Here is an 11,041-nt window from a genome sequence, read left to right on the forward strand (position 1 = left end):
GCCTTTGTCAGAGCTCTTGTGAGTGTTTATAATTTGCACCCTTATGTAGACATTACTCCCCCCTCACATCTCAATGCATCGAATGGGGTTGGAGTCGAGGGATATTCCCAAAAGGTCTTAATGACGAGATGCCCATGCATGTTGTGTTGTAAATGTGATCATTAATTAATGCCACTAATTCAGACTACTCTGACGTTTTTTCTTGCACTGTACCGAATGATTTATGAAAACTTACATGATAGGTCGATGTCCTCATTGTGGTTTTACAGACGTGCTTAATGCGTTTTTATGTACACACTTTATTAGAATACTTATGAAATGCACATTGTTATATTTGGTAACACTTTCTTATTTTCCCTGGATTCCAACCCCAACCCCATCCGATGCATTGAACAGATGTGGGGGGAGCAATGTTGTTAATACACAAAGTAACCAAAAACCTGATATTTGTATACATAATGCTTGTTTGCCACAAGTCGCCGCAAATTTGCCACAACAGTTTGCCAGAAAACTCATTTGCGTGTGAAAATATTGTCAAAAATTTGTCACAACTATTTGCCAGAAATAAGCCTGTTTTTTTCCCCGTTAAGGGTAGATGTTAAAACACAACCATCCTCACTCAGGGTGTATTGTGCTTCAATGTAGTTCTATACTGAAGGCCTGCTTCTGACCTGCAGGTTGTTTACCAGGCACCCAGTGTAACCTGAACTGGGAAGTGTGATGGCAGAAACACAAGATACCTCTTGCCACTTTAGTAAACCGGAGTCTTGTTCTAAAGTCATACTCAGTCCAAGTTGCACTATATATAGAGTTGACTTTGACCTGTATTACATATATTATAAACATTTCATCATACCATAACAGTGTTATTGTTTGAAAATCATTTTCAGATGTATTTAAAAGGACATACAGTATTTCTGTGTAAGATGATAATAAGTATTGGAGAATAAGTATTTTTGAATACCTTTCAACTCACACACTTTATTAAGTACATAGCCCACCATTATAGAATGGATGGATAACCTGCATCAAGTTTGGTTAAAATTATTGTTGAGTTTTGTTTGAAATCATAATTTGTCCCACAAACTTAACTGTACTCAAACATGTAATAAAATTGCTAATAGACTGATTTGTTAGGATGCCCACATATACTGTAAAATAAACACACATGCTTATCACTCCACAGTTCCCAGAGTTGGGTCAGGTCCCAGGGAATCTGCAGTGACTCTCTCCAGCTGCCAGACTTACCTAGTGACGGCACGTGTGCAAACAGTGACCATGAAGCAGCCGGCCACGATCACCCAGCCCCAGCCCCCATCAGGAGGGGGGACCGCTGGTCTCTTCTTCCCCTGAGCCATAGCCGCAGCATGAACCATGCTCAGATCCTTGTTCTGTTCACGCAGTTTTCTCCTGTTCTCAGCCAAGAAGCCCCAGGTACACCTCGCAGACAGACAGCCTCACACAGTCACAGCTAGAATGGGTTGCACTGATTGTTGAAGAGGCTGTTCAGTTCACTTCAGTTACACTGTTGTAGAACACAGGGAGAAGCAAATATACTAGCTAAGACTCTATGAATAAGTAAAAAAGAGACTCGGAATCATTGACAGGCATCAATTGAGAGGCAGTACCCATAAACAAAAAACCTCAGACATCTTCTCTGGGTCTAAAACATGTCCAGCCCATTCAGCATTTGTTGAAGAGCTAGCCTACGAACAAGGCTAGTCACTGCTGATGTGCATGTTGAAATACTTTACTCCCCGGCCCAAGCAGCACAGTGAGGCGACAGGGTAATGACGTAGGAGTCCAGGAGAGGAGGTGTTTACTGGCAAGGTGTCAGGGCTAACTCGGGGTGGTACAATATTAACTTCAGACACCAGCAGCCATCTGCTGGCATGACTTCGGACCCTGTTGAAAAGCTGAGGCATGTGCAACCCTAAAACACTTTCCATCTCTGCAGCTTTGGTTCCTCAGATGTCAATTGACCGGGTGATTTAGCTACCCTTCATTTCCTTTAAATGTACTCCCGCAAGCAGCAAAAAAGGATTTGATTGATGAATGTCAGTTAATGTCAGTACTTAAATCACTAATCTTAATCAATAATCCAGTGTGATTTAAATCAGTAATCGAAACGCACTAGCTCTATGATATCTTTATATGGTAACTAAATAAAGAGTTAACATTTTTAAATAAGAATGTGGAGGATATACAGTGCCTTCAGAAAGTATTCATACCCCTTGACTTATTCCACATGTTGTTGTTTTACAGCCTGAATTCAAAATTCAATAAATATATGTTTTTCTCTCAGCAATCTACAAATAATACCACATAATGGTAAAGTGAAAACATATTTTTGAAATCTTTTCAAATGTATTTAAAAATTAAATACAGAAATATCCAATTTACATAAGCATTCCCACCCCTGAGTCAATACTTTGTAGAAGCACTTCTGGAAGTGATTAAAACTGTAATTCTTTCTGGGTAAGTCTCTAAGAGCTTTCCACACATGGATTGTGCAACATTTGCCCATTATTGTATAAAAATTCTTAAATCTCTGTCAAATTGGTTGTTGATCATTGCTAGACAACCATTTTCAAGTCTTGCCATAGATTTGCCATAGATTTAAATCAAAACTGTAACTCAGCCACTGAGGAACATTCACTGTCTTCTTGGTAAGCAACTCCAGTGTAGATTTGGCCTTGTATTTTAGGTTATTGTCTTGCTGAAAGGTGAATTCATCTCCCTGTGTCTGGTGGAAAGCAGACTGAACCAGATTTTCCGGATATTGCCGGTTCTTAGCTCCATTCCATTTAATTATTTTCCTGAAAAACTTACCAGTCCTTAACAATTGTGACCCGTTTGGCAGAAAAGCCTTCTCGAACATGTGAACTTTCACATGCCTTAATAACAAATTTTATGCCATCTGGAAATACGAATAAAATTGTAAAATTATGAGCCTAGTTGGTTTAGCCACAGAAAACTGCCCAACCAAGCAAAAAGGCAGTAACTGCTCATTTGGTAGAAAATGAGTTAATGTCATTTTTGCTACATTAAATACATGCTTAATCATGTGGACAAGTATCCTGCCTCTATTGTATTGTGTTTTGGAGAAAATGGGGGTCACGTTAGCAGTAACTGCATAAAGTTACTGTGAAACCAAGGTAAATAAAAGCAATTTTTCTCAGTTCCACGCTATAAGCAGCTACTGCCTTTCTGGTTGGTAGGGCAGAAAAAGTGGGCAAAAAAAAGTTCCCTCTAGCCACGATTGGCTGAGATAATGAGTGGGCTGGATATGCCGAGAGATAAGTTTGGATTGGTCTGCCATATAGTACGCTTCTGTCTATTTGAGCTGGTCAGTATGTCTAGTTAATCCTATCTAACGCTGCTTTAAAAAATATATATTGCATAGTAAAACTGCATAAGTGTGGCTCTCCACTTTCCGGAGGACCGAGTTTTGAAATCTGTGGAATTGGAGTATGATAGCTAAGGAGATGGAGAAAACACCTGTCTCCGGATTACATCTTCAAACTAAGGGCAGCCATGGCATCTGACAGGAGATGTGTCCATCCATGATGGGTAAGATGGTCTAGCTAGCTACATCTTCAGATATTACATGTTTCTAATTTTGACAGAAAGTGGTTTCATTTCAAGTTAATATGCACTGTTAGCTAGCTAACATTAGCTGGCTGGCTCACTAGCTAACATTATGTGTATGATATTATTATTCGTATATCAGAGCCATTTGCTTGGCTAGTTATAGCCTAATGTTAGCTAGCTAACATTGAACCTGGTTGGTTAGCTACCTGCAGATTCATGCAGGGTAGTAATGCCATGAGTTGGGATTATGGTTCATTGTTTAGCTAGCTAACTAGCGACATGTCTTAACAAAAGACTCCACTATTCAAGTAACAATTTTGGGTGCATTCGATTTCAGTGCACTCTGGTCTGAGTGTGCCAGAGTGCAGAATAACAGATGAATTTACGAACGCTCAACACACGTTGAATATGACCGGTGTCAGTAAACGACGGCAAAAAAGCATAATTAAATTGTTGCCAACAGCACAGTTACAGTAACCAACACTCTGGATAACAAGAAAACAGCTTAACCAGCTCTGCTTGGACGAGTAAAATGCTCAGAGTTTGGGTGTGGACTAAAGCTTAAGAGGGTGTGAACAATGCTGAATGGCTGTAGACAAAGAAGAGTTCTCCGGTAGGTATCAAAACTTTCAAAGGCCATTTTTTCAAAAGTGGGGTTACAAGTTTATCAACTTTCAAAGCATAATTACTTTCCCATTATTCCTAAAATGCCATGTATGATATACCATTTTGTAGCTCTGTGTCTCTGCTTTTAACCAATGTAAAATACACTATTTCACATTTTGTTACATAAGACCAAATCAAGGCTGTCGGTCACAATTACAAGCATTTTTTGCAGTATTACTTTAGTGCCTTGTTGAAAACAGGATACATGTTTTGGAATATTTTTATTCTGTGCAGTCTTCCTTCTTTTCACTCTGTCAATTAGGTTAGTATTGTGGAGTAACCACAATGTTGTTGATCCATCCTCAGTCACCATTGTCCTTACGGTGAAATTCCTGAGTGGTTTCCTTCCTCTCAGGCAACTGAGTTAGGAAGGACACATGTATCTTTGTAGTGACTGGGTGTAAGTGTAATTAATAACTTTACCATGTTCAAAGGGATATTCAATGTCATTTTTTTTATCAATCTACCAATAGGTGCCCTTCTTCATGTGGCATTGTAAAACCTCCCTTGTCTTTGTGGTAGAATCTGTGTTTGAAATTCACTGCTCAACTGAGGGACCTTACAGGTATGTGTGGGGTACAGATACAAGGTGGTCATTAAAAAATCATGTTAAACACTATTATTGCACACAGAGTGAGTCCATGCAACTTATGTGACTTGTTAAGCACAGTTTTACTCCTGAACTTATTTAGGCTTCCCATAACAAAGGGGTTGAGTACTTACTCATTTTTTATGCATTTGTAAAAATGTGAACAAACATAATTCTACTTTGACATTTTGGAGTATCGTATGTAGGTCAGTGAAAAAAAATCTCGATTTAATACATTTTAAGGCTGTAAAACAATTGTCTGCATTTCTAGTTGGTTAAAACCTGTCTGACTCCCATTGCTTCAGCTGCTGAGCCCATGGCAACCACCTGCCTGGTTCAACATGGCCAGAGCGACATTATTGCACAGCAGGGAGAATAATCTACTGAGTATCCAAACTATTACTACATAGCCCTATCTAGGTCAATTGTTCATCTAAATGTTGCTGATAAAAAAAAGATAATTTCATGGCATGTTTGTTTATCATTGTTTTGTTAACCTTAGAACTTAGACATTTGCCACAGTCGGCAAAATTTTGATTCTGAAGTTTAGGAGATTCAGTATTGCACTTCAAATTCATCAAGTAAAAACATGGGATCATGCGATAATGTTTGAGCCTCATATAAAAACATAAGACAACGCAAGCAATATATAGTATGTGTCGAATTGACAGAAGGCAGATATTGTGTGGTGGGTTCACGCGGCTGAACTATCGACAATGTGGACTGGGTCTCATGTTCACCATATTTCCTCCTCGGGAAATGGCAAGTTCTCAAAAACGTGCAGCTTTAGTAAAATGTGTAAAACTTTTTCAGACCTTCTTTCTCTTTGTGTTATGTTAGCGTGCAATAATTTCCAGTTTATATCAAACAAAACATGTGAACCAGTAAGTTACGGAATATTCAACTTCGTCGACTTTGTAACATTCTGTTCTTCTAATGAATACCTTTGGTTCTCATCAGCATCGGTCAAAGCGCCAATAGAACACCAGAGGCTGCTGGCTTCGTAGGCTACACATTATTTTTAAACAATCAATTGGAAATAATACACACAGCACCAACATTTGAAAATATTTCCAATAAACATTTTCCCCACAGTTTCTAAGATGGAGCAATAAGGTTCTTACCTTTCCAGACACACACATCAGCTGTTGTTGAATTGCATAGCTCAGTCAAGTCATTTACAGCCAACCTTGTCTCATAGCATTTCGTATTATTTGGTACGAAAATCCGAGACACTCCATTTGGTATGATATGTTACGTTTCGTATGGTATGTTTTAATTTGTTGATGTCCATCAGCCATTGTGTGTGATATGTTACGAATTACAATTTGTATGATTTGTTACACATTTTCTAAAATATGTTAAGAATTGGAAATATTTACAAAATGTTACCAATTTTTAAATCGTACAATATGTTATGAATTTGCAAAACTAATGATATGTTACAAATTCCAATTTGTTGTGGCTAACATTGGCTAGGTGTCTGGGTTGGTAATGCTAACGTTAGCTAGCTGGCTAACGTTAGCTAGGCTAGTGGTTAGAGTTAGGTTAAAGTATTATGGGAAGTGTTAGCTAAAAGGGTTAGGGGAAGTGTTAGCTAACATGCAAAGTAGTTTCACATTAGCTAAAAAATAGTACGTAGCTGAAAAGTTGCTACTTATTTCAAATGCTGAAGTTGGCTGTGATGAGATTCAAACACACAACCTTTTGGTTGCTAGATGTCTGCATTATATTCGTTTTCGTTTTTGCCCTAAGTAACCTTTTGTCATGTGTAACCATACTAAACACGCTGGCCTCCCGAGTGGTGCAGCCGTCTAAGGCACAATTGCGATGCACAATTGGCCGAGCGTCGTCCGGGTTAGGGGAGGGTTTTGTCGGCCTTGTCCTTGTCCCATCGCTCTCTGGCGACTCCTGTGGCGGGCCGGGTGCATACACGCTGACGCAGTCACCAGTTGTACTGTGTGTCCTCCGACACATTAGTGTGGAAGGCTTCCGGGTTAAGAGAGCAATGTGTCAAGAAGCAGTGCGGCTTGGGAGGGGTCGTGTTTCAGAGGATGCGTGGTTCTCGACCTTCACCTCTCCCGAGTCCATGCAAGAGTTGCAGCGATGGGACAAGACTGTAACTACCAATTGGGCACATTCTTCTCTTCTTCTCTACCCTGCAACTCGTCCCTGGGTCCTTGGTGTACAAAATATGTGTTTGCTGTCATACCTGGCAAAATCATGGTTAATAAACAACTGCAAGGGGGCCTCATCAAATTATATTTTGTATTTTACTGAATTCTGTTTTCTCTTTTTTTTTTTCCTTGTTTGAAATTTGTTTAAGTTTTTTACTCTCAATATTATAATTATTCATAGAGAAACAAAGAAAATTGATGTTCTACGTCCATGTCAAGGCTTAAATTACAACAGAAGACCATTTTGGAAAAATAAACTGACAAATGTAGATTGAGTGTAATTCCCCTTTAATTGGGCATCTAGCAAGAGAGGAATGTGTTGATCTAGCTATGTTTCTGCTGATAGGACTACTGCTGCACCATATGGCAGAGTTTGCAAACAATCACCAGCCAATTGATGCAAATAATTATTATATTGTTCCCCCGGTTAAACCTACTTTGCAGTTAACATTTTATTGAGAATGTTTTTGGGGAAAGTCTTTCTGTCTACCCACAAAGACGGTTATCATTTGCATCGCTAACTGGCTAAATATGGAGTGATAGACAAACACGGGCACCAAACAGACAGACAGGAGCAATATTGCTGCAAATTAGTTGTCTATTTAAATGGAAAAACAAGGATGTCTTGATTGCGTAGGTCTTCACACCTAAGAGTTCATTTGTGATTAAAGCTGTAAATCATTTTGTCAAAATTGCTTAAGCTCAGTCAATTTAGTTGGGAATCATTGATGGACAGCAATATTCAAACCGTGTCTCTGATTTTCAAGCAGATTTAAGTCAGCACTGAGACCTTCAACACATCTTGGAAAGCCATTCTAGTGTGCTGGCTGAAAAATAAAACTCTAACCCAGGGTTAGGTTTTCAGAAGGCTGAAACAGATTTTCCTCTATGTTTTTACCTGGACTTTGCTCCTTTCATATTTCTTTTGATCCGGACAAACTCCCCAGTCCCTGTCGGTGACAAGCATACCCATAACAAGATGCTGCCACCATAGATGTCCCATTAAATAAAGTGTTCTAATTCCTAATTATATGGCTGCCACCACAATGTTTAAAAATACAGAGCGTTTCACTCTAAATGGATTTGACCCATACCTGACATTTTTCATTTAGGCAAAAAAGTAGATTTATTTAAAATGTTGTCTTTTAGTATTGGATGATTTGCAATATATATATTTTAAACACAGGCTTCCTTCTTTTCACTCTGTCATACAGGCCATTAATGTTGAGTGAATGCAATGTTGTTAAACCATGCAGTTCTCTCAGCTCCGCCAATAAATTATGTCAGCTTTAAAATCATTTTAAACCTCATAGTGATATCAGTTTCCATTCTCTTCCGCAGTTAGGATGGCCAGATATTTGCAGTGTCTGGGTGATATGATACACCATCCATAGATTCATTACCATACTTGACCATACTGAAAGGGACATTCAGTGTCTTGGAATTATTTATTAACCTCTCCTGATCTATCCCTGCCTAAAAATGTATCCCAGACATTCTCATGAATCTCATTGGTGGCTCTGAGGTTAAATCATTTTGAGAAATTCACTATACAACTGAGGGATCTTACACAGACAGTTGTTCTGGAATCATGAGAAGCATACATTTGAGTTTTTTACTTATTTCAGAACATAAAAAAACCAACTGAAAATGTGGAGTAGGTTGGGAGGAAATCCCAATGTAAACCCTTTTTAGATTGAAATTTAAGGCCGCAAAATGTGAAATCTGTGCAAGAGTGTGTAGATTTTAACTAGGCACTGAGTGTACAAAATATTGAGTTACATCCTGAATAACTCACCACAGGTTAACGAGAAGGCTGTGCTTGAAAGGATGCACATAAATAACTCTGCAATGTTGGGTTGTATTGGAGTCTCAGTCTTAAATCATGTTCCACAACCAGTCCGTGCCTTTATTTAGTTTTCATGCTAGTGAGGGCTGAGAATCCACTCTCACATAGGTACTTGGTTGCAAAGGGCATCAGTGTCTTAACAGCACTACTTGCCAAGGCAGGATGCTCTGAGCGCAGCCCTCTCCAGAAATCTGGCAGTGGCTTCTGAGTAAATTCTATTTTCAAAGAACCGCTTGTTGTAATTTTGATGAGGCTCTCTTGTTCAGATATCGGTAAGTGTTTGTGTTGTCTGTTTCGGGAAAGTACCTTCGTAATTGCGCACCCAGCTCACTCAGGTGCTTTGCTATATCACATTTGACATTTTCCGTAAGCTTGAGTTCATTTGCACACAAAAAATCATACAATGATGAAAAGACCTGTGTATTGTCCTTGTTAATGCAGACAGAGAAGAGCTCCAACTTCTTAATCATAGCTACAATTTTGTCCCGCACATTGAATATAGTTGCGGAGAGTCCCTGTAATCCTAGATTCAGATCATTCAGGCGAGAAAAAACATCACCCAGATAGACCAGTCGTGTCATGCCAGCGGTCAGCCAAGTGAAAATTATTGTCAGTAAAGAAAACTTTAAGTTCGTCTCTCCATTCAAAAAAACTTGTCAATACTTTTCCCCTTGATAACCAGCCCACTTCTGTATGTTGTAAAAGCATTACATGGTCGCTGCCTATATAATTGCATAACGCAGAAGATACACTAGAGTTCAGGGGCCTTGCTTTAAGTTAACCATTTTCACTGTAGTGTCCAAAGCGTCATTCAAGCTGTCAGGCATTCCCTTGGTAGCAAGAGCCTCTCGGTGGATGCTGCAGTGTACCCAATTGGCGTCGGGAGCAACTGCTTGCACGAGCGTTACCATTCCACTATCTCTCCCTGTCATGGCTTTTGCGTCACCAGTACAGATACCAACACATTTTGACCACCAAAGTCCATTTGATGTCACAAAGCTATCCAGTACTTTAAAAATATCCTGGTTTCCAGTGGTTTGAGAAGAGGATGTCTTCCTTAATTGACCACCCATAAACGTAACAGACATATACCAGGAGCTGTGCCAGGCCTGCCACGTCTGTTGACTCATCCAGCTGTAACGTAAAGAATTCACTGGCTTGTATGCGAAGCAGTAATTGTTCAAAACATCTCCTGCCAAGTCACTGAATTTGTATTCATTTTATTTAACCTTCATTTAACTAGGCAAGTCAGTTAAAAACAAATTCTTATTTACAATGACGGCCTACACCTGCCAAACCTGGACAACGCCAATTGTGCGCCGCCCTATGAGGCTCCCAATCACGGATGGTTGTGATGCAGCCTGGATTCAAACCAGGGTGTCTGTAATGATGCCTCTAGCACTGAGATGCTGTGCCTTAGACCGCTGCACCACCCGGGAGCCCATGAAACAGTGTTGTTTGATGAAGAAATCGTCTGTATAGTTTTTTGGCCTTTCCCCCCAGCATAGTCCCAGCCATGTCCACAGCAGCAGGAAGAATGAAGTCCTCCAATAGCATGGGGCTTGCCTGTCCTAGCCACTCGGTAGCTCACCATATAAGACGCTTCTAACCCCTTCTTAGTAATGGTATCTGTTGCTTTTATACGTCATACTACTCGAAAGTCATCTTAATTCTCAACTCAAAAACTCCTGTGGCTGATTTTTCAAATTGGCATGTTTTGTTTCTAAATGTCTGCGCAAGAGTGAAGGTTTCATTGAGTTGTGAGATAGTACTTTTGCACATATAACACACATATAACACACTAAGTGTGTTACCAACATAAGTGAACCCCAAATCAATGTAGTTCTCATCATACTTGTGCCTCTTCGAGGGTCCAACGTCCCTGTCATTTGTTCGGTGCTTTCTTGTGTCGTGGTGCAGGTGTAGTACTGCTGGTAGGTAGTAGCAGTACTACCAGTAGAGCTGGTATGTGTCTCTATGGACGCGGGCCTTACTCTCCCGACGGCATTGTGCGTACCCTCAGTTTGGGAATAGTCGGTCTATGTCATGGAAAGAGCAGGTGTTCTTAATGTTTTGTACCAAGTCTTCACTAGGCAAGTCTTATAAACACACACAACAGGACAAGGCAGGACATCAGAAAGTAAATGCAACAAACTCAACATATCA

At 39.8% G+C, this 11,041-nt stretch overlaps 1 protein-coding gene across 4 annotated transcripts in view; it reads right to left on the reverse strand.

Moving 5' to 3' along the window:
- The window catches only part of LOC110498992 (monocarboxylate transporter 12-B), a 32,449-nt gene extending 26,408 nt beyond the window's left edge, over positions 1–6,041 (reverse strand). For 2 of the 4 annotated variants that reach the window (XM_090212413.1, XM_036955832.2), the window contains exons 1-2: positions 5,974–6,041; positions 1,249–1,525 (exon numbers count right to left, since the gene is read on the reverse strand). In XM_090212413.1, the coding sequence (XP_090068539.1) occupies positions 1,249–1,376 (128 nt within the window). In that variant the 5' untranslated portion in view covers positions 1,377–1,525; positions 5,974–6,041. Of the gene's footprint in view, positions 1–1,248; positions 2,457–5,973 lie in introns of those variants that run through there. The other 2 variants (XM_090212414.1, XM_021575764.3) reach the window with 2 other exon arrangements.
- Between the last annotated feature and the right edge of the window lie 5,000 nt (positions 6,042–11,041).

This window comes from Oncorhynchus mykiss, chromosome 20, assembly GCF_057628025.1.
Source record: "Oncorhynchus mykiss isolate SJ-2025 chromosome 20, ASM5762802v1, whole genome shotgun sequence".
NCBI lineage: Eukaryota > Metazoa > Chordata > Actinopteri > Salmoniformes > Salmonidae > Oncorhynchus > Oncorhynchus mykiss.